At 42.3% G+C, this 23932-nt stretch overlaps 1 protein-coding gene across 1 annotated transcript in view; it reads left to right on the top strand.

Moving 5' to 3' along the window:
• The window catches only part of KIAA0319 (KIAA0319 ortholog), a 100098-nt gene that overhangs the window by 30609 nt on the left and 45557 nt on the right, over positions 1-23932 (top strand). Inside the window, exons 2-6 of the mRNA XM_047796950.1 lie at positions 3292-3451; positions 15152-15906; positions 19392-19590; positions 21748-21846; positions 23647-23744. Of these exons, the coding sequence (XP_047652906.1) occupies positions 3397-3451; positions 15152-15906; positions 19392-19590; positions 21748-21846; positions 23647-23744 (1206 nt within the window). The 5' untranslated portion in view covers positions 3292-3396. The remainder of the gene's footprint in view (positions 1-3291; positions 3452-15151; positions 15907-19391; positions 19591-21747; positions 21847-23646; positions 23745-23932) is intronic.

Raw genomic sequence — 23932 nt, 5'->3', positions numbered from 1 at the left:
CATGCCATGGGTGTGGCCAAAAAAATATTAAGGGAGTTCCTGCTGTGGCACAGTGGGTTAAGGATCCAGTGTTGCTGCAGCTGTGGCAAAGGCCGCAGATGCAGCTTAGATTCAGTCCCTGGCCCAGGGAAATTCCATATGCCATGGGTGTGGCTGAAAAAGGAAAAAAAAAAATTAGAACCCATCTTTCCTTCATATAAAGTGGGAATAATAAGGACTCTTCCTGCAAAGAGAGTTATTATAAAGATCAAAAAGGAAAACATATGTCAAAACATAATTTAACCCATGAGATATTTAGCATGTATTTAAACTTTCTTTTGATTTTTATTTCTTTATTTTATTATTATTATTTTTTGGCTACACCCATGGCAAGTAGAAATTCTCAAGTGAGGGACTGAACCCATACCACACCATTGGTAACCCCAGATCCTTAACCACTAGACTACCAAGGAACTCCCTAAATACATATTTTATTTATATTTATTTATTTATTTATTTGTCTTTTTAGAGCTGCATCCACAGCATATGGAGGTTTCCAGGTTAAGGGTCGAATCGGAGCTGTAGCTCCAAAGCTACACCAAAGCCACAGCAACGTCAGAACCAAGCTGCGCCTGCAACCTACACCACAGTTCATGGCAACGCCGGATCCTTAATCCACTGAGCCAGTCCAGGGATCGAACCCGAGTCCTCATGGAACTAGTTGGGTTCATTAACCACAGAGCCATAGTGGGAACTCCCCCTAAATATGCATTTTATTTATTTTTTCCCTAAATATGTATTTTAAAAAACAAAACCTACGGACTATTAGAGCGGAAAAGATTTTTGATAACATCAAGTCCACATGCCTTTCTGGACGTTCCTTGTGGCTCACTGGATTCAGGATCTGGAACTGCAACATCTGTGACGTAAGTTGAGTTGAGACTGGCTTGAGTTCAATCCCTGGCCCAGGAACTTCCACATGGTTGTTGGGTGCATCCAAAAAAAAAAAAACCCCCCAAAAATTTCATGTGCCTTTCAGTGTTGAGGAAATGGAGATCCATTATTTGCTTGTAGTAGTGCACTGAATAAAGGAGCCTAAGATATGATGTTGAGAATAGGAAAAGCTTTGGTTGCTGAGCACTGCAGATTTGCACAAGATATTTGCTTTCCAGATACAATGTGGTTATAAAGGTACATTGCACAAGAGCATCTGCCAAAAGGTCAAAGGTCTGACCTCCTAGTTCTGGTTCTTCTTGAGCAAATCCAGAAGCAAATCAGCCTCGAGCAAATCAGTGAACTTTTTCCAGCCTCAGTTTCATCGTCTTCATATTATCTAAAGCATAGGTAGTAATATTGCCTGGGTTGTTGTGACAATCACATTTAAGAAAGTGTCAGGCAAAAATAAAGTGCTAGTTTTACTCTAGTTAATTGAATCTAAGATGCTGGTGATTGTGAGATGCATCATTATTTCATTTATTTATTTATTTATTTATTTATTTGTTTATTGCCTTATGTCTTTTTAGGGCCACACCTGCAGCATATGGAGGTTCCCAGGCTGGGGGTCTAATCAGAGCTGTGGCTGCTGGCCTACGCCAGAGCCACAGCAATGCCAGATCCGAGCCTTGTCTGCGACCTACTCCACAGCACACGGCAACGCCGGATCCTTAACCCACTGAGCGAGGCCAGGGATTGAACCCGCAACCTCGTGGTTCCTAGTTGGATTCGTTTCTGCTGCACCATGACGGGAACTCCGGATCATTATTTTAAATACCATGAAGGAAGAAAAAGTCCTGTCAGTTATACCATAGCATATCACTTTCTTATTCTGTAGACTATTTCTACATGGAAGAGATTTTGGGGGTGTTGCTTTAGGCAGATATTTATCTTAAATCGTTTTTGTGCCTATTTAAAAAGGAAATATAGGTGAATATCCATTAAGGTTTTTTTTTTTTTTTTGTCTTTTTAGGGCCGCACCCTCAGCATATGGAGGTTCCCAGGCTAGGAGTTGAATCAGAGCTACAGCTGCTGACCTACACCACAGCCACAGCCATGTGGGATCCAAGTTGCATTTGTGATCTATACCACAGCTCAAGGCAACACTGGATCCTTAACCCACTGAGCGAGGCCAGGGATAGAACCCACATCCTCATGGACACTAGTTGGATTCATTTCTGCTGTACCACAACGGGAACTTCCCATTGAGGTATTCTTAAATTTCTTGACCATCCTGGTCCATTTCTGCTGAATCACTTGTCAAGGCACTTAGTGAGATTTGGGTTTTGTCCACACAGTGTTGCCTCTGTGCCATCATGGGCACTGGGGGTGCAGCATTTCTGAAAAGAATGCTTCACGTTGCTTTCTTTCAAAGCCTCTGACAGCGGTTCTACCCAGTGCACATATGTGCACAAGCAGTGGCATTATTTTCTGCCCAGTGCTTGGATGACTTAGACATCTTGATTTCTAAGATGGTAAAATGTAAAAATGTGTACACGTTAGAATTGATTGCATATAGCACTATGATTGATTCCACTTTATTTCAAAGGTTTGGGCTTATAAGGGGAGAAAGCATGAGAAATCCTTTCTTAGGAACTGTACTTGTCATTTGAACAAAGTCTGAATGGATGGTCTGCCTGAGATACGGTTGTTAGGGAGGGGAAAATTTCCCCCTTCCCCTCTTGGTACTTTTGACGGGTCAGATAATTAAAATGACGTATGGCAGATCAACCAGAGAAAAACTGAATTTAATTACATCCATAAAGGAAATCCACATAATGTGAGAGATTCCAGGTAAAATGAGAGTCGAGTAAAACAAGGCATGTATGTCCTCCTGGACTAAAGAGAAGGAGGTAGGGTCTGGAACTTCAAGGGGAAGGAAGACAATTCACAGGAAGATGGAAAGGAGCAGATGTCTGGAGAACAAGCGTTTGCTGTGTCATACAGAGACCATGGAGCACAGAGAGGAATTTTAACAGATTTTTGAGGTGTCCTGTCTGCACAGCTGGTTAATGTTATACTCTTTTTACTTTCGGTGATAACTCCCTTCCCAGAAAAGGTCCTCTTGCTAAATTAGGCTCTTAGAGGGGAGGTCAGTGTTTCTGAGTCCTTTGGACCTTGATTGTTTTGCGCTTGAAATAATTCACATGCCAGAGTGGCACATTTTGGGGTGTCCTGCCCTGAAGCCCACTATGGCCCTGGGGGTGTTAACAAGACAGGCATCCCATTGCCGTGAATAAATGATAGAAATAACTGTATGTTTCTGCTTTTACCTGTTCTTTTCTTTCTTCCTCTCTCTTTTCTGTTTTCCCTTTGAAGTTCTTGAGGCCAAATCTGGCTCCTAAGAAACAGCAAAGGAAGCCCGCACCAAAGGCTGCGCAGGGCCATCTCAGAAGCCTACCCCCACCCACTGTGTGAGGAAGAATGGCGCCCCCCACAGGTGTGCTCTCTTCATTGCTGCTACTGGTGACCTTTACAGGTAGGAAAATGTTACCCTGGAGACACCAGTGTCACACTTGGGCTTCCTGTCTTTGGTTTAAGCAACTCAGATCAACCTGAGGAAATGAAGATGCTGTGTGTTTGCTTTCCGACAGACGTATTTCACATATAAAAGGCAGACATCATGCATAAGTAGCTTCTGGAAACAGGTATTACATTTTGGGGGGGTGGGAGTAGAAAATTTCTGAAACAAAAGAATTTCAAATATTTGCATAAATGCTGCCCTTCACAAGGATGTGGACCATAACTCTCCATAGACCTTTTTTTTTTTTTTTTTTGCTTTGCTTTTTAGGGCCACACCCATGGCATATGGAAGTTTCCAGGCCAGAGATCCAATTGGAGCTGCAACTGCCAGCCTATGCCACAGCCATAGCAATGCAGGATACAAGCCCCATCTGCGATCTACACCACAGCTCACAACAATGCTGGATCCCCAACCCACTGAGTGAAGCCTGGGATCAAACTCACAGCCTCACAGACACCAGTCAGATTCGTTTCTGTTGCGCCACAACAGGAACTTCCCCATGTACGTTTTTATCACAACTACTTTTGGGAAAATAAAATCACCCTTCATGTATACCAGGGAAACTTCGTGTGTTTGTTTAAAAGAATTGCAGAGTAGATCTTTTTGGAAAGCAAACAACAGACTCTCTTTTAATCATTACTGTTTATTTTCATATAGTCTGCTTGTTTACTCTGGACACACCCGCGGCTTAAAGTCTCGGGACACACTCGCGATCAACTCTGGTGATCCATGCCTCATTGAGGCCAGCCAAGGCCAGCCACACCCCTTTGAACTTAGCAAAGACTGAGAGGGTGGAGATTTGGCCAGAAAAACTAGTTATATCCAGGGTTTACCAAAGTGTTGTAAAACCATCCTGAGGTTTAACTCAAGAGTGAGCCTTGTTAAAATGTGGTTTCCTAAGCCCCATCCAGACCTGCTGAATCAGCACTTCTAATGGGTGTGGCTCAGGATTTCTGAAACATCTAAATTTTTGCAAGCGCAGTTTTATACCAGGGCCACTTTGGAAAATGCTACCGTTGGGAAAGGCCTATAATTCCCCGTAGGGTCCTCTCCCCATGCCATCCATTCATCTGATTAAACTCACCACCGCCCAGTATGCCTGACAGTTCCTGTGTTCCATGGTTAGTGCACTCTGTACTCTGGAAAATCTAATGTCATTAATGTTTGAAGATTCTTTTTTCCTCTCAAATCCCCACTCTTCCGCTGCTTTTGGTCTTTTTTTCTTGTGAGATGTTCCTTAATTCAAAATTCCTGAGTTACTGAACCCCAGTAATGATAGAGTTTTCCTGTCTTTTCTGTCTATCCTCTTTACCTCTGCCAAGATGCTAATCAATGATTTTATTGATGTGTCAACAATCGTGCAGTGCCTACCATGTGTTAGAGAGGAAAATCAAAGAGGCAGGAGGTCAGAGTGCCAAAACTTCAAGTGGGTTTTATTGACCAGCAGGCTGGCCAGGAGCACTGCGAGAAAACTCTCTGTGGCTTAGGGAGCAGTTTGTTTTATGGAAGGGAGTAGTTTCTATTTTTAGCACAGGTTTGTTCTTGGGCTAAGTCAGTATTCAAGGGTTGGGAGGGGCGACATCCTTAGGAATGTGGGTAGTGGTTTGGGGTGGGGGGAGAGGGAAGTTGTAAAGAAACATCCCATGACTTTCGAGGTGCAGTGGAAAGAATCTGACTAGGAACCATGAGGTTTAGAGTTCGATCCCTGGCCTTGCTCAGTCGGTTAAGGATCTGGCATTGCCATGAGCTGTGGTGTAGGTTGCAGACGCAGCTCGGATCTGGCATTGCTGTGGTGTAGGCTGGCAGCTACAGCTCCAATTAGACCCCTAGCCTGGGAACCTCCATATGCTGTGAGTGCAGCCCTAAAAAAAAAAAAAGAAAAAAAGAAAAAGAAAAAAGAAAAAAAGAAACATCCCATAACAAATTGTTTAACTGGTCTCCCAGGCACCTCATTGCCGGGGATAGGGATCAGCCTTCTAGACTGTAAGTCTGATTAGAGTTTTGGTGGTGCCTAGTAAGTCATGTCTGATTCCCCACCTACGACTGGGTTCATGGATTGGGTTGGGAATTTGTAGAGGGACAAACATGCGAGTGTTCTCTGGGCTCCTCAAGAACTTTCTTGAGTGAGTCTGATAGATTTTAAAGTAATTATAGCCCAAGGAAGAACAGTTTAATTGTTGGGAATCCCGCCTTTTCAAACTTCTTTACTTAGCATTCAAATCTTTGCTTAGGGTATGTATCTCTAAACAGCCAACTTAGGTGATTTTTTGCACAATAAAAGGATGATCTGTCCCAGAGGTATATAGGGATCTCCACCTCCAGTTTGTTGGAAAACCACTTTAAGCTTGGTGTTGAAGGCTACTGCTAAGCTAATCTCCCACCAGTAACAATTTCCTTGTTCCAGGATCACAGCCTTTTCGCCACACAGTCATTTTCTGTGACACAGTTTTACAAGTTGGTTTTTAAGCTTCTAGAGGCCAAAGCCAGAAATGAAACATGATAGTTTTTATGAGTCATATTGTCCATCAGTATTTTCAAGGGAAATAAAACATATCCTGTCCTTTGTGTTTGAAAGAAATTTCTAGCTTGGGTCTTGGTTTAAAGGCCATGCAGGGATGTAGTGGTATCTTTATACGTAAAGGCAATAATTTGAGAGCAGAGTTAGGAGTGAAGGCTCCCTACCTATTTTATACTTTTCCTTATCTCTCTTTTTTTAACTCAATGAGTTTATTACATTTATAGTTGTACAGTGATCATCACAATCCAATTTTATAGGGTTTCCATCGCATAACCTCAGCGCATCTCCCCACCCCCCCAAACTGTCTCCTTTGGAAAACAAATTTTTCAAAGTCTGTGAGTCAGTATCTGTTCTACAAAGAAGTTCATTTTGTCCTTTTTTCAGGTTCCACATGTCAGTGATAGCTTTTGATGCTGGTGTCTCATTGTCTGACTTCACTTAGCATGATAATTTCTAGGTCCATCCATGTTGCTAAAAATGCTGGTATTTCATTCCCTTTAATGGCTGAGTAATATTCCATTGTGTATATGTACCACATCTTCTTGATCCACTCCTCTGTCTTGGCATTGCAAATAGTGCGGCAGTGAACATCAGAGTACATGTGTCTTTTCAAGCCATGGATCGATGTGCAGGAGTGGGATTGCTGGAACAAATGGTAGTTCTATTTTTAGCTTTCTGAGGAATCTCCATACTGTTTTCCACAGTGGTTACACCAAATTATATCCCTACCAACGGTGTAGTAGTGTTCCCTTTTCTCCACACCCTCTCCAGCATTTACTGTTTGTAGACTTTTTGATGACAGCCATTCTGGCCAGTGTAAGGTGGTATCTCATAGTGGTTTTGATTTGCATTTCTCGAATAATTAGTGATGTTGAACATCTTTTCATGTGTTTTTTGGCCATCCATATGTCTTCTATGGAGAATTGTCTGTTTAGATCTTCTGCCCATTTTTATATAGGGTTATTTGTTTTTTTGGTATGGAGCTGCAGGTAGTGTTCATAAATTTTGGAGATTAATCCCTTGTCAGTCAATTCATTTGCACAGATTTTCTCCCATTCCATGTGTTGTCTTTTTGTTTTGTTTAGGGTTTCCTTTGCTGTGCAGAAACTTTTTTTTTTTTTGTCTTTTTGCTATTTCTTGGGCTGCTCCTGTGGCATATGGAGGTTCCCAGGCTAGGGGTCGAATCAGAGCTGCAGCTGCCAGCCTACGCCAGAGCCACAGCAACGCAGGATGAGTTGAGTCTGCAACCTACACCACGGCAACGCCGGATCGTTAACCCACTGAGCAAGGGCAGGGACCGAACCCGCAACCTCATGGTTCCTAGTCAGATTCATTAACCACTGCGCCACGACGGGAACTCCTGCTGTGCAGAAACTTTTAAGTTTAATCGAGTCTCATTTGTTTAATTTTGTTTTTATTGTCATTACTCTAGGAGATGGATCTGAGAAGACGTTGCTGTGGTATGTCAGAAAGTGTTTGGCCTGTGTTTTCCTCTAAAAGTTTTATAGTATCCAGTCTTATGTTTAGCTACTTAATCTATTTTGAGTTTATTTTTGTGTATGGTATTAGGAAATGTTCTAATTTTGTTCTTTTACATGTAGCTGTCCACTTTTCCCAGCACCATTTATTGAAGTGACTGTTTTCTCCATTGTATATTCTTGCCTCTTCATCATAGATTAGTTGACTGTAGGTGCATGAGTTTAATTCTGGGCTTTCTATCCTGTTCCACTGACCTATATTTCTGTCTTTGTGCCAGTACCATGTGGTTTTGATAACTGTAGTTTTGTAGTATAGTCTGAAGTCAGGGAGCCCAATTCCCCCAGCTCCATTTTTTTTTCCCTCAGGAGGCCTTTGGCTATTCTGGTTTTTTTGTGCTTCCAAACAAACTTTAAATATTTTGTTCTAGGAGTTCCCATCGTGGCTCAGTGGTTAACAAATCCGACTAGGAACCATGAGGTTTGTGGGTTCAACCCCTGGCCTTGATCAGTGGGTTAAGGGTCTGGCGTTGCTGTTAGCCATGGTGTAGGTTGCAGACGCGGTCGGATCCCATGTTGCTGTGGCTCTGGCATAGGCCGGTGGCTACAGCTCCAATTAGACTCCTAGCCTGGGAACTTCCATATGCTGCGGGAGCAGCCCTAAAAATGGCAAAAAGCCAAAAAAATTTTTTTGTTCTATTTCTGTGGTAATTTGATAGGGATTGCCTGAATCTGTAGATTGCCTTGGGTAGTATAGTCATATTGATAGTATTGATTTTTCCAATCCAAGTGATATTTTACCTCTTCCTTTCCAATTTGGATTCCTTTTATTTCTTTTTCTTCTCTGTTTGCCATGGTAGGACTTCCAAAACTATGTTGAATGAGAGCAGACATTTTTGTCTTGTTCCTGATCTCAGGGGAATTCTTTCAGCTTTTCACCATTGAGAATGATGTTAGCTGTGGGTTTGTCATATTGAGGTAGGTTCCCTCTATGCCCACCTTTTAGAGGGTTTTTATCAGAAATGGGTGTTGGATTTTGTCAAAAGTTTTTTTCTCCATCTATTGAGAGGATCACATGGTTTTTATTCTTCAGTTTGTTAATGTGGTGTATAACACTGATTGATTTGTGGATATCGAAGAATTTTTGCATCCCTGGGATAAATCCCACTTGATCATGGTGTACAATCCCTTTAATGTATTGCTGGATTCAGTTTTGTATTATTTTGTTGAGGATTTTTGCATCTATGTTCATCAGTGCAATTGCCCTGTAATTTTCTTTCTTTCTTTTTTGTAGTATCTTTGTCTGGTTTTCATATCAGGGTAATGTGGCCTCATAGAATGAGTTTGGGAATGTTCCCTCCTCTGTGATTTTTTGGAAGAGTTTTAAAAAGATAGGCATTAGCACTTTTCTAAATGTTCACCTGTGACGCTGTCTGGTCCTGGACTTTAGTTTGTTGGAAGTTTTTTAATCATTTTCAGTTTCAGTACTTCTGATTGGTCCATTCATCTTTTCTATTTCTTCGTGGTTTAGTTTTGGAAGATTGTATGTTTCTAAGAATTTGTCCATTTCTTCTAGGTTTTCCATTTTATTGGTATATAGTTGCTTGTAGTAGTCTCTTATGATCCTTTGTATTTCTGTGATGTCCATTGTAACTTCTTCTTTTTCATTTCTAATTTTATTGATTTGGGTCCTCTCTCTTTTTTCTTGATGAGTCTGGCTAAGGGTTTATCAATTTTGTTGATCTTTTCAAAGAACCAGCTTTTCGTTTCATTGATCTTTTCTATGGTTTTCCTTGTTTCTATTTCATTTATTTCTGCTCTGATCTTTATAATGTCTTTCCTTCTGCTAACTTTAGGTCTTGTCTGTTCTTCTCTCTCTAGTTGCTTTAGATGTAAAGTTAAGTTTTTTATTTGAGCTTTTTCTTGTTTTCTGAGGTAGGCTTGTATTGCTATAAACCTCCCTCTTAAAACTGCTTTTGCTGCATCCCATAGGTTTTGGAGTGTACTATCTTTGTTATTATTTGCTTCTAGGTATTTTTTAATTTCCTCTTTGATTTCTTCAGTGATCCACTGGTTGTTTAGTAGCATGTTGTTTAGTCTCCACATGTTTGTGTTTTTAACAGTTTTTTTCTTGTTGTTCATTTCTAGTCATATAGCATTGTGGTCAGAAAAGATGCTAGATATGATTTCAATTTTCTTAAAGTTACTGAGACTTGATTTGTGGCCCAGAATGTGATCAATCCTAGAGAATGTTCAGTGTGCACTTGAGAAGAATGTGTATTCTGCTGCTTATAAAATGGAATGTCCTGTAAATATCCATTAAGTCCATCTAGTCTAATGCTTCATTTACAGCCTGTGTTTCCTTGTTGATTCTGGATGATCTGTCCATTGCTGTAAGTGGGGTGTTAAAGTCCCCTGCTATTATTGTGTAAATGTCAATTTCTTCTTTTTTTTTTGTCTTTTCTTGGGCCACTCCTGCGGCATATGGAGGTTCCCGGGCTAGGGGTCGAATCGGAGCTGTAGCTGCCAGCCTACGCCAGAGCCATAGCAACGCAGGATCCAAGCCACGTCTGCGACCTACACCACAGCTCACGGTAACGCCAGAACCTTGACCCACTGAGCAAGGGCAGGGATCAAACCCGCAACCTCATAGTTCCTAGTCGGATTCGTTAACCACTGCGCCACTACGGGAACTCCTCAATTTCTTCTTTTAAGATTGTTAGCAGTTGCCTTATATATTGAGGTGCTTTTATGTTGGGTTCATATATATTTACAATTGTTACATGTTCTTCTTGGATTGATCCTTTGATCATTATGTAATGTCCTTCTTTGTCTCTAATATTCTTTATTTTAAGGTCTATTTTGTCTGATATGAATATTGCTATTCCAGCTTTCTTTTGATTCCCATTTGCATGGAATATTTTCTTCCATCCTCTCACTTTAAATTTGTATGTGTCCCTAGAAGTGAAATGGGTCTCTTGAAGACAGCACATATATGCGTCCTGTTTTTGTATACATTCAGCCAGTCTATGCCTTTTGGTTGGGACATTTAGTCCATTTACATTTAAGGTAATTATTGATATGTGTGTTCTTATTGCCATTTTATTAACTGTTTTAGATTTGTTTTTGTTGCTCTTTTTTCTTCCCTTCTCTTATTCTCTCCTCTTGTGATTTGATGAGTATTTTTGGTATTGTATTTGAGTTGATTTGTGTATCTACTGTAGATTTTTGGATCACAGTTACCCTGAAGTTTTGATATAGGAGTCTATATATATACAATTTTGTTTTAAGTTGTTGGTCTCTTAATTGCAAGTGTATCTCCAGTGTCCTGCATTTGTACCCTCCTCTTCTCACAGTTTCTGATATTGGTAGCATATTTGTGTATGGATGATTTTCTACCTTTACTATATGTATGCCTTTACTGGTGAGCCTTGTCATTTGTAATATTTTGTTTCTAGTTGTGGTCTTTTCTTTTCCACCTAGAGAAGTTCCTTAAGTATTTGTTGTAAAGCTGGTTTAGTGTTGCTGAATTCTCTTAGTTTTTGCTTATCTGTAAAGCTTTTGATTTATCCTTCAAATCTGAATGAGAGCCTTGCTGATAGAGTAATCTTGTTTGGAGGTTTTTTCCTTTCATGACTTAGGTATATCATGCCACTCCCTTCTGGCTTGGAGTTTCTGCTGAAAAATCTGCTGATAACCTTCTCAGGGTTCCCTTGTATATTGTTTCTTTTCCCTAACTGCTTTCAATGTTTTCTCTTTGTCTTTAATTTTGGTCAGTTTGATTAATATGTGTCTCAGGGTGTTCCTCCTTGGGTTTATTTTATATGGTACTCGTTGTCCTTCCTGGATTTGAGTGAGTGGTTCCTTTCCCATGTTAGGGTAGTTTTTGGTTATTATCTCTTTGAATATTTTTTCTATCCCTTTCTCTCTTTCTTCTCCTTCTGGCACCCCTATAATATGGATTTTGGTGCATTTAACATTGTCCCAGAGTTCACTAAGACTAACTTCATTTCTTTTCAATCTTTTTTCTCTTTTCTGTTCTGCATCAGTGATTTCTACTAGTCTGTCTCCACCTTGCTTATTTGTTCTTCTGCTTCCTGCATTCTGCTGTTGGTTGCTTCTAATGAATTTTTTCATTTCAATTTTTGTATTTTGCCTCTCTGCTTGCTTAATCCTTAAATTTTGCATTTCTTTGCTTAATGTTTCCTGTAAATTATCAATCTTTGCTTCTAGTTTATTTCGAATGTCTTGCATCATCTTCAGCATCATCAGTCTAAAGTCTTTTCCCTGGAGACTGATAATATCCAGATCACTTAGCTGTTTTTCTGGGTTTTTTTCCTTGCTCCCTTATCTGAGTCATAACTCTCCGTCTTTTCATTTTGTATAGATTTTTGGTGTGGTCTTTTTCCAGACAATACAGTTGTAGCCTCTCTTGCTTCTGATGTCTGCCCCCCTTGTGGCTGAAGTTGATACAGGGGCTTGCTGTAGGCTTCCTGATGGGAGGGACTTGTGCCTGCTCACTGGTAGGTGGAGCTGATTCTTATCCCTCTGGTGGGTGGGGCTTTGTCTCTGCATAAGAAATATTAGATGCAGCTGTGCGCCTGGGGGCTCTTTAGGCAGCCTGTTTACTGAAGGGTGGAGCTGTGATCCAATCTGGGTTATTGTTTGGCCTGGGACATCTCAGCACTGATGAGTGGGGCCAGGTTTTTCCAAAAATACCCAGCTCTAGAGGAGCACACACTGATGATTATTCCCAAGATCTTTTCCTCCAATGTCCTTCTCCCACAACGAGCCACAGACACCCCCTGTTTTCCTAGAAGATCCTCCAAGAACTGCACTCAGGTCTGACCCAGATTCCTATGGAGACTCTGCTTTGTCCTGGGACCCAGTGCACAGGAATCCCAGTATGCGCCTTTCAAGACTGTGGTCTCCGCTTTGCCCAGTACCATGGAGCTCCTGCACACAAGCCCCATTGGCCTTCAATGCCAAATGCTCTAGGGGCTCCTCCTCCCAATGCCAGATCCCCAGGCATGGGCACCTGACGAGGGGCTCAGAACTCTCACCCCCGTATGTACGTCTCTGTGATACAGTTACTTTCCAGTCTGTGGGCTGCCCACCCAGCAGGCATAGAGTTGCTTATATCTTATAATGGACCCTCCTACTGTCTTGATGTGTGGCCTCCTCTTTGTCTTCTCGAGTAGGATATCTTTTGTGATAGTTTGCAGTCTATTTGGGTGAAGGTTGTTCAGCAGTTGGTTGTAATTTTGGTGAGCTGCAGTCCTTCTACTCTGCCATCTTAATTCCATCTCTCCACGTTTCTTTATCTCTTGACCTTAATTAGAAATTCTGTTTTGTTATGTTTGAAAGAATTTATTTTTTCTCTTCTCCATATAGTGAGATTAAGATTTTCTTTAGAAAATTAAAGCCTAAAGCTACTAAGGTGATTTTTAAAAAGTAGATTTGGATTGAGAAAATCTCATTTCAGTTGAACAGTTCATTCAGTTCATTTGTTGCCAGCTTATTCTTTGGGAAAGATGTGTATCTATTATATATAATTTTTATTGAATCAGACCAATTAGACTTTCCTATAGAGTCAATGTTTGACCTTGAATGATTCTTAAAAATGTATAATGATGATGTCGTAAAAGTTAAAAAAAGTAAAATTTCTTGGAATTCCTGCTGTGGCACAGCAGGTTAATGATCTGGCTTGTCTCTGTGGAAGCATGGGTTTGATCCCCAGTCTGTGCAGTGGGTTAAGGATCAGGCATTGCTGCAGCTGTGGCATAGGTTGCAACTGTGGCTCAGATTCAGTCCCTGGCCCAGGAGCTTCCTTATGCCATGGGTGCAGCCATAGAAAAGAAAAGAAAAAAAAAGATGATTCTTATACTGTATTTAACCATCTCTTACCTCTAGTTAGAAGTACTCTCTGTCACTATGAAAAAAGTACCACTCATTAAGAGAATGATCAGTGATAAGCCCTTACTAAGAAAGAGATCCTTTGCTGTTCTGAGTTCAGCAGAATAGTGCCTCTCAAACTATATATGGTGAGGGGCCAATTTGTTTTTATTTCCAGTCCACTACAGACTGATTCTTTGGTAAAATATAGGTGAAAATTACCTACTGAAAGAAAAATGCCCAGTGGAAGAGTTGTGGGTTTCAGCTTTATTCGGAGACCTTCCTGAGGACTACAGCCTTGGAGGCAGCCTCTTAGTAGCTCTAAGGGAACTGCTCTCGAGAGGTAGGGGAGAAGCTGGTGTACATACAGTTTTTCGCTGGGAATACATATAGTCAGCATAGATCGTGGTGAAAGATTACTGCTCATCCTAAGGACCAGATATCTCAGTTAATGATTTTAGTGCTTTCCTGTGTATGGGAAGATGTAAGAATCTGGGCTTATTAAAATTCTTCCTGAGATATGCATCTAACTATCTAAGGGGCTTGTTTTTCCAAAGGAGAGAGTGCCTCATCCTGTTTTTCATCCTGAATTCTTTTCCAGGTGTACTGTCAGCAACTGTAGTGGGTAATGACTTAATCCTTGTAGAACTGGACGGTGGGCAACCTTCTTTGTTTTACACAAGAAACAAAAAAGGAGAAAAGTGATTTTGTCTTTGGATGTCAGGGAATGACAAATTGCTACAGAGCTTTCTAAAAGCCTCAGTTTCTGTTATTCTGTCACGGACTGGTCACAGAGTTTGTGGCCCTGCCCCATTGTGTCACAGATAACATTTACACAGCACAACTCTAGTGCCCAACTAGATAGAAACATTTGTAGTTCATCATTTAGCATTTAATTAAAGCTAGTTTTTCTTTTTTGGCCACACCTATGGCATGTGAAAACTCCCAGGCCAGGGATCAAACTCATACCACAGCAGAGACCCGGAGTGCTGCAGTGACAATGCCAGATTATTAACCCAGTGTGGTGTCACAAGGGAACTCTGAAGCTAGTTTTTATAGATTTATATTTAGGACAAGTTTTTCTCTCCTTTTCTATTTCTCTGTCATCAGAATGTGCCTCTCATCAGAGTAACCTATAAGACTTTAAAAAATTCAGTTAAGGAGTTTAGCAGAAATAAATCTGACTAGCATCCAAGAGGACACAGGTTCAATCCCTGGCCTCGCTCGGTGGGTTAAGGATCCGATGTTTCCATGAGATGTGGTGTAGTTCCCAGATGAGGCTCAGATCTGGCATTGCTGTGGCTGTGGTGTAGGCGAGTGGCTACAGGTCCGATTCAGCCCCTAGCCTGGGAACCTCCATATGCCGCAGGTGTGGCCCTAAAAAGACAACAACAACAACAAAAATTCAGTTAACAATAGCAACAATATGACATTGTTCCTAAAGTAAACTTTTATAAAACTGGATTTGGGGTGAGGAGCAAAATATTATAAACAGTGTGTAAAGGCAGTACACACGTGGAAAGGAATGCCTCTGTTTGCTGAGTGGAGTAACATTCTGTAAAGAGAAAGGATGGAAGTGGAGACAGGTGGAAGAATCTGTGTGGGTGGAGGTGGGGCCAGAGGGATGGGGGACAGATTATCCAATGGGGTGTCAATGGACAGGCTGTAAGATAAAGCAGTAGACTTTCTATAGAAGATGCTGGTGGTGTATTTGCTTGCCTGAGGTGACCTGCCTCGCTTCCTTATTGGAGAATGTGTCATTTGCAGCGTGTGCCTGTATGCAGTGCAGTGAGGGGAGGACTTACTCCAATGCCATCATTTCTCCCAACTTGGAAACCAACAAAATCATGCGGGTCCCTCAGACCACCCCAGTGGTGGACTGCACCTCCGCCTGCTGTGACCTGGCCAGCTGTGACCTGGCCTGGTGGTTTGAGGGCCGCTGCTACCTGGTGAGCTGCCCACACAAAGAGAACTGCCAGCCCAAGCAGATGGGCTCCATCAGGTCCTACCTGACCTTCGTGCTCAGGCCAGCCCAGAGGCCCGCGCAGCTGCTGGACCCGGGCGAGGTGCTGCTGAACAGGGGCTCCCCGTCGGGAATCTGGGGGGACTTGCCTGAAGATATCAGAAAGGACCTGCCCTTTCTGGGCCAAGATCGGGGCCTGGAGGAGATGTCTGAGTACTCGGATGACTACAGGGAGCTGGATCAGAACCTCTTCCAGCCCAGCAGTAAGCAGGAGCCCCGAGGGAGCGCCGAGTACACCGACTGGGGCTTGCTGCCTGGTGGTGGCAGCGAGGGAGGTTTCAACTCCTCCGCTGGGGATGGCCCAGCAGCATCAGCGGAGAAGCAGCAGGAGGACCCAGAGCTCCATAAACTGAATGCGTCGGCGTGGACCCCGGCCCCCAAACACTCCCCGGAGAGAAGCTTGTTGCTTCCCTTGGTCACCGCTCCAGCTTTGGGAGAGGAGCTGGAGAAAGAGACTTTTCAGCTCCAGGAGCCACCCAGCAAGGGCTCTGCGAGAGAGGTGGGTGCGGCCGGTGGGGGCGGGGCGGGGAGGGGGTTGGGTGGGGGGCAGGAGCTGAGCACACTTTTGGAGCCAGGCCCTCATCAGGACACAGGTCCCACGAAGGTTCCTTTTAAGCGCACCTGATAAGGCGTTGTCAACAAAGATGTCTCTCAGAGCTTCACAGGAAACAAAGCGTCTTGTTCCCCTTTTATGTTTTCATGACCAGACTGTTTAAAAGAACTAGTTCCTCTGCCATCACAAGTTAGACACTGAATGATGGTTTAGCATTTCTCCCTAAAGATGCCTCTACTGGTATCCAGGGAGAATGAAGAGTTTGTAGAAGTTTCTGGAGCCAGTCCATAGACATAGCACATATAGCCAGAGGCTTTGCAAACCTCTTGTGGAAATTTTTGTAGGAGCAGGAAAAAAAAAAAAAAAAAAGGGTCTTCTTCCCTTCTAGGTTCTTTGGTGAGGGTAATAATTACATAAGATAGATGAGCAGGAGAAAAAAAACTATTTTTATATGAATAGGAGATCCCATAAAAATGTGAGAAGCGACTGAAACAGGAAGTTTTTATATCTTTTAAACAAAGAAACAATACATTTGTGAAGAATTGACAAGAAGAAGGGGGTTAGGCTAGTAAATTGGTGGCATAGTGTCTGCTAAAGATAAATATCTGTTAAAAAAATAAACTGAAGCATATTAACATTTGAAAGAGGGAGTTCCTGTCGTGGTGCAGTGATTAACAAATCCGACTAGGAACCATGACGTTGTGGGTTCGGTCCCTGCGCTTGCTCAGTGGGTTAACGATCCGGCGTTGCCGTGAGCTGTGGTGTAGGTTGCAGACGCGGCTCGGATCCCGCGTTGCTGTGGCTCTGGCGTAGGCCAGTGGCTACAGCTCCGATTGGACCCCTAGCCTGGGAACCTCCATATGCCGCGGGAGTGGCCCTAGAAAAGAAAAAAAAAAAATTGAGTTTTTTTTTTGAGCAAAAATATATTCAAATCAGGCAGCATCCCACCCAGCAGACAGAAGGGAGCTCCAAGGAGCTTTACAAGGTGAAAGACGTTTATAAGCAGAAGGGAAGGGGAACAAGGCAAGAAAAGTAGGTAGGTTATTGCAAGGTTACTTTTCTTTAAGGGCGTTTATCCAGCAGATGACCTCACAATTATTCCTGGGTGACCGGTTTAAGATTCCATTTCTGGGAGAGCTGAAACCGTAATTAAGTCTTGTTCTGGGGGCTTAGCTTAAGCTACTCTATTTTGGGGCTGTTGTTTTAACATAAGATTTGTTTATAGAGGCGCCTCAGCCTTAAATTTCTTTCCTCCGGTGGTACGCTTGCCTTCTGTCCACCTGTCACAGTGTTTTATTTTCCACTAAAATATAAAGTCACAATTAAATTTTGGGGGGGCTCCACTAGGTTGTGCATAATCTTTGAAAGGAAGGGTTTCTTTGGCATGGGAATCTACCTCGTGCTTTCAGGGGACAAGAGAGGGTTAGGGTGTCCTTCTCGCCCTGGCTGTTCCTCGAGCACCTTTCATTCAAAATAATCAGCATGCCAAAGGGTCATGTTTAGGGGTGACATAGTCTGAACCCTCCCCCAGCTTCTTCAAGACCCAGTGGGTTCTGAGGCTGCTAGAAACTCACCAGGGACGTGACTCAGTTGGAGAGAAGGAACAAGATGCTAAGGAGAGACATAAGCTCTCTAGAAAGTTCCATGAAAAACACAGGTGGGAAGAACGGGCATCGTGGAGAGAACAGACATACCCAAAGCAGAGGGAAGGTTCAAGGGCTACCAGCAGGGGGTCGGGGAGATAGACAAGGAAGCTGCATGGTGAGGAGAGTGGTTGGGAGCAGAGGCGGCTCATTTGGGAAATGCTGGGACCTGAGGAGTATGTAGTGAGCGTGTGGATCAGGGGAAGCTGAATGCAGCTGGCAGCAAAGTGACAGAAGGAAAGGTCATGGGATAAACTTGTATCTCAAGATACGAGAGGGCGCTTAGAATGTAAAGGGACTCAAACCGTTAAGGGTTTTTTCAAAAGGAAAATACTATTTAAGATATCAGTACTGGAGTTCCCGTCGTGGTGCAGTGGTTAACGAATCCACTAGGAACCATGAGGTTTCAGGTTCCATCCCTGGCCTTGCTCAGTGGGTTAAAGATCCAGCGTTGCCATGAGCTGTGGTATAGGTCGAAGACTCAGCTTGGATCCCTCGTAGCTGTGGCTCTGGTGTAGGCCGGTGGCTACAGCTCCAGTTGGACCCCTAGCCTGGGAACCTCCATATGCCACAGGAAGCAGCCCCAGAAAAGGCAAAAAATAAAAAAAATTTAAAAAAAAGGATATCAGTACTTAAGTTAGAATAATGAAGAAAGCTGCATTGGATTGACTCTATGTTATAGTCTCAACTATTAAAGATTCCTCAACATTTTTTCAGTGGTGAGATTATCAGAAGTTTTTTTTTTCTGCTCCCATGTATTTTTCTGTCCTTTTCAAAGTTTTCATATTTTTCTGTCCTTGTAATTGTCTTAAAATATTTAAAGCTTTCAATTAAAAAAAATAAAGTAGCAAAGATGAACCGTGTTCTCTCCCCGTATCACCAATTATTAACACACTTTACCTTCTTTTGTGTGGCTAAGTGAACTGCAGAAAAGAGCAGCTATGTTTTCACTGAACACTATGCGCCCCACCTCAACTTAATATTTGAGTTACAGCTTTTCTTTCCCCTTCGGGTCATTTATTATCATGTTCTGAGACTTTTCCCCCAGCACATTATATTTAAAACTTTAAGTTGGCCAACTCTGTAACCATAACTTTAAGTTATACTTTATGTATAATGAGTGGAATGAATGGAGATCATTTATTCTAGAAGCCTGCTCATTGTTGAATTATCGGATTTCCTTCAGTTATTGCCTTGCTGATTAGTTCAGTGGCTGCTGTAAGTATTTTCTCTCCTTTTATCTTTTTTTTTTTTGTCTTTTTCCAGGGCCACACCCATGGCATATGGAGGTTCTCAGGCTAGGGGTCTAATCGGAGCTGTAGCGACCTGCCTACGCCAGAGCCACAGCAACACGGGATCTGAGCCATGTCTTTGACCTACAGCACAGCTCACAGCAACGCCAGATCCTTAACTCACTGAGCGAGGCCAAGGATCGAACCGCAACCTCATTTTTCCTGGTCAGATTCGTTGACCACTGAGCCACTACAGGAACTCCTCTCTTTTTCTCTTGAATACCTTCCGTGTATGTGTGTGTGTGTGTGTGTGTGTGGTGTGTTTGCCCCTAACAATTGTCCAACCCAGGGTTGCCTGACATTTTTAGTAGATAGCAGAGAATATTTGAAAGAGGTGGTCTAGAGTTCCAGTGATTTGCGATATTAGACATGGTGTTTCAAATGCTACTGAAACTAATTTAGGAAAATCGTCAATGACAGGTGTTGGCTTGAAGAGTTCAACCTCTTCTTTCTTTCTTTTTTTTTCCCATAACAATTTATCCTTGTGATCTCCTAGGTTCTAATGCCTTCCCGTAGTCCTCCTCTAGCCAGCCTGGAGTTCAGCCCGGCCACCGTGGAGGAAAAGCACCAGAGTGTCCACCAGTCCATGCCGTGGAGCCCAGAGCATAGCATTTCAACTCTTCCCGCCAGCACTGTTCCCACTGAGTCCCCCCTATCTCAGCAACCAGCATCCACTCCCACGGCTCCCAGGGCAGGTAACTTTAAAAATACAATTGGAAGAAGCAGACTGAAGACACGCTGTAGAATCTAGTAGTGACAGCTCTGAAAATTGACCTGTTCCCTCCAAGCACATTGTTGAGCAGCTGTCCTGTGCCCAAAATGTCACAAGGTGCTGGGAATAAAAAGATGAATAGAGGTGTTCCCATTAGGGCTCGGCAGTAATGAATCCAACTAGTATCCATGAAGATGTGGGTTCCATCCCTGGTCCTGCTCAGTGGGTTAAGGATCCAGCATTGCCATGAGCTGTGGTGTAGGTTGCAGACGTGGCTCAGATCTGGCATTGCCGTGGCTGTGGTGTAGGCTGGCAGCTGCAGCTCTGATTTGACCCCTAGCCTGAACTTCACATGCTGTAGTGCAGCCCCCAAAAGACAAAAAACAGGAGTTCCCGTCGTGGCGCCGTGGTTAACGAATCCGCCTAGGAACCATGAGGTTGCGGGTTCGGTCCCTGCCCTTGCTCAGTGGGTTAATGATCCGGCGTTGCCGTGAGCTGTGGTGTAGGTCGCAGACACAGCTCAGATCTGGCGTTGCTGTAGCTCCGGCGTAGGCCGGCGGCTAGAGCTCCGATTAGACCCCTAGCCTGGGAACCTCCACATGCCGCGGCAGCGGCCTAAGAAATGGCAAAAAGACAAAAAAAACCAAAAAACAAAAACAAACAAATGAACAAATCAGATGAATAGATATTGTCTTTTCCCTCCATGACTTCTATAGCCTGGGGCAAGACAGATAAATAGATGGTTTGATGCAGTACAGTAGGTACTGTGAGAGGCTGCTGAGGGAGCTAGGAGGGGACAACCTGCCTGATCCCCTCGGAAGAGCCACAGAAGTTTTTCCAGAGGTGATAAAGCTAGGACAGATGAGCCAGCTGAAGTGGGGTTGGCCTGCTGTTCAGGTTGAGAGAGCAACATGTGCGATAGCAATAATGATATTTACTGAGCACTTGCCCAGTGCCAGGCACCATGCTCGGCATGCCCCACCCATCACCTCCTTCACTGCCTATGCACAGGAACAGAGGGACAAGGTTCACAGGGCATTTCAGGAAGAGCTTTAAGGAGTTCGTTGTGGCTGGAACTGATCACGTAAATGGAATGGAAATGGCAAGGTTGGGTCTGGAGTGGTGAGCAGACAGTGTTTTGAAGGATCCTGTGTTTTTTACTAAGGAACTTGTGTTTTGTTGGATGGGTGGAGAGAATCCCTGAATGATTTTAAGTAGGAAAGTGAAGTGATTGGATTGGTATCAAGACAAGGGTATGGGGCTGACTAGAAGCAAGAGGATGCATTAGAAAACTGTAGTGAGTGGTTGCAGGGATGGAGAGAAGGAACCAGATTTGAGACATATTAAAAGGGCAGAACTATTAGGATTTGATAAGTGGCTGACGGTCAGGATGAAAGCGAAAAGGACTCTAAGATGAACACATGGGACTGAGAATTAGAGGAGCAGTTGGGCTGAAGATAAAGGCCGAGGTGTCATCAGTGCGGAGGTGATAGTTGAAGGCCCTCCAGGGAGAGTGTGGGGGTGAGCTGGAAACGAGCATTATTCTGAGTGCCGATTTAGTGGATGAGTGGTTTTACTGAGAGTGAATGTTCCTCCTGCTTGAGTTAAAATCACCTTTTTATATTGAAATTGACTGGTTTTTTTCCTCAAAAAGTTTCCAAGGGCAAGGCCATGCGGGGTAATTCATGCGGTTACTATCAGAAAGACTGAGTGGTGTGTGACTAATGATACAGAAACACTTATGACAACACTCCATCTCCTTATGACTGAAAATAGCACATACCAGGGAGTCAAGCAAAGCTGGTAGCAAGAGAGAAAAATAGACCCAATCCACAGTACCCCACCTGTTTCACACAACTCTTGTCACCGACACCTTGCTCAATCTGAAACATTATTTTCTCCACAGTGCCCACTCACATAGACAGTTTTAAATGTACCAGATCAACCCTGCAGCATAATACAGGATATAGTTGTTACTTGCCAGAGAGACAAAGTGTCCTAGATAAAGTTGCATAAAGAACTATTGCAAAAATGTGTTATTTTATTTTATGGATGCTAAGAACAAAAACAAATATGTTACAGGGCAGTAATATAACGTGAAAGTACATAATGAGACGTACTATTTCTAATTAACCTTTAGTGAAAGAACTCACGGTGTCTGCTGGCGATAACCTAATAATAACTTTACCGGAAAACGAAGTTGAACTGAAGGCTTCTGTTGTGCCAGTGCCCCCTGCAGGTGAGAATTGGACTTTGCTCTGGGACCAGTAGAGGCTTTTCGCTGGCATGTCCTTAAAGGGTCTTGACTAGTTAGGTACAACATTGATTCATTTTCAGAACATTGTGAATGTCGCTCTGGAGCAGATGTCACTCCAGAGGCTTTGATGATCATCAGCATCAAAGTTGAAACGTTTAAAATGGAGTGAGGGGATAGGAAATTAAATATGATACGTTTCCTATAATTGGTCAGGATAGAAGGTCATTTGTTTCTGATGGTGCAAAGCAGAGTGATATCTTAGAACAGGAGAGGGTTATACATACCAGCCTTTGGCTTGTCATGACCCACAGAGCCTAGAAAGAGTCCACTGTCAGGTAAGGAAGGTAGCATGTACACAAAGGTTTGTTTGCAGATATTTCGTGATAACACAGCTCTGAGGTTCTCGGGATCCTCACCCCAGCTGTTCAGACATGTTTTTTTTAAATGCTCTCTCTTTGCCAGTTCAGCGCTCTGCTACTGAGCGCACATTTGACCTATTCCTGTGACCTGTCAAATGTATTCTTTCTTTTAAAAATATATTTATTGACATGTAGGTGATTTACAATATTGTGTTCATTTCTACTGTACAGCAAAGTGATTCTGTTATACATATATATACATTCTCCTTTATATTCTCTTCCATTATAGTTTATCACAGTTTATTGAGTATAGTTCCCTGTGGTATACAGTTGGACCTTGTTGTTTATTCATCCTATATGATAGTGTGCCTCTGCTAATCCCAAACTCCCAATCCATCCCTTTCCCACCCTCCTTCCTCCCCTTGGCAACCACAAGTCTGTTCTCTATGTCTGTGAGTCTGTTTCTGTTTTGCAGATAAATTCACTTAAGTCATATTTTAGATTCCACATATAAGTGGAATTTGTCCTTTACTGACTTACTCCACTTAGTGTAATAATCTCTAGGTCCATCCATGTTGCTGCAAATGGCGTATTTCATTCTTCTTTATGGCTGAGTAGTACTCCATTATATATATGTACCACACCTTCTTTATCCATTCATTCATTGATGAATATTTAGTTGTTTCCATGTCTTGGCTATTGTGAATAGTGCTGCTATGATCTTAGGGATGCATATATTTCTTTGAATTATAGTTTCATCTGGATATATGCCCAGGAGTGGGATTGCTGGATCATATAGCAACTCTATTTTTTATTTCTTAAAGTATTTTCATTCTTAAGGTGTTTGACTATTTCTCATAAATATTAGTTCCCTTATTCATTTTCCCTGTCATAAATGGATCAAAATTTAATATAGATGACATTTGTCATTTGTGTTTTGTCCCTCATACTTTAATCACTAGTACTCCTCAGTGGCAGACAGCTTAATATAAAGACATTTAATCTCTTTTTGTGTCCTTCTATAAACCCTTAAGACAGAAGAAATGAATTGAAATCGTCTTGCCTTTTATTAAAAGGAGAAAAAGTACAGTGGATTACACTATGTTAAAATTTATATGTATAGTAGATGCAGTGGTCTGGAAGGAAAGTCATCAAATGCTAACAATGAAATTAGGGCAGTTTTTTAAAAAAAATTTTCTACATTTTCTAAAATTTTATAAGTTGTATGTTCCTATAATTAAAAAAGAAAATTTACATTAAGAAGATAAGAAAGCTTGTTATTCCTTACTTGGATGATAACTGAGCCTCAGTATATCTAAATTAGTTTCTAAATTAGATTGAAGACTGTTATTTTCTTCCTTCTGCCCAGTTTATGGTGACCTCTAAGAATTTATAACTACTTACATTTCTTTTGTGTTCACAGAAACAACTTACAGCTATGAATGGAGTTTAATAAGCCACCCAGAAGACTACCAAGGTGAAATAAAACAAAGACACATGGAAACGCTTAATGTCTCTCATGTACGTAACTGGAGACTGGTTGTAATTGACAACATACCTTAGAATTCAGGTAGCACCTTCTTAGCTGTTGAGCCCAGAAGTCTCTCTTATGATTAAGATCTTAAGAAGGATATAAATGAATCAAGTTTCAAGCATGTGGGTAAACAGACAGATTTAAATAAAGGGATTTTCGGTAGCATTTCTTTATT

The sequence above is a fragment of the Phacochoerus africanus genome, chromosome 9, assembly GCF_016906955.1.
Source record: "Phacochoerus africanus isolate WHEZ1 chromosome 9, ROS_Pafr_v1, whole genome shotgun sequence".
Classification (NCBI taxonomy): domain Eukaryota; kingdom Metazoa; phylum Chordata; class Mammalia; order Artiodactyla; family Suidae; genus Phacochoerus; species Phacochoerus africanus.
The sequence above is the reverse complement of the archived record's forward strand: the minus strand, read 5'-3'. Positions and strand labels throughout refer to the sequence as shown.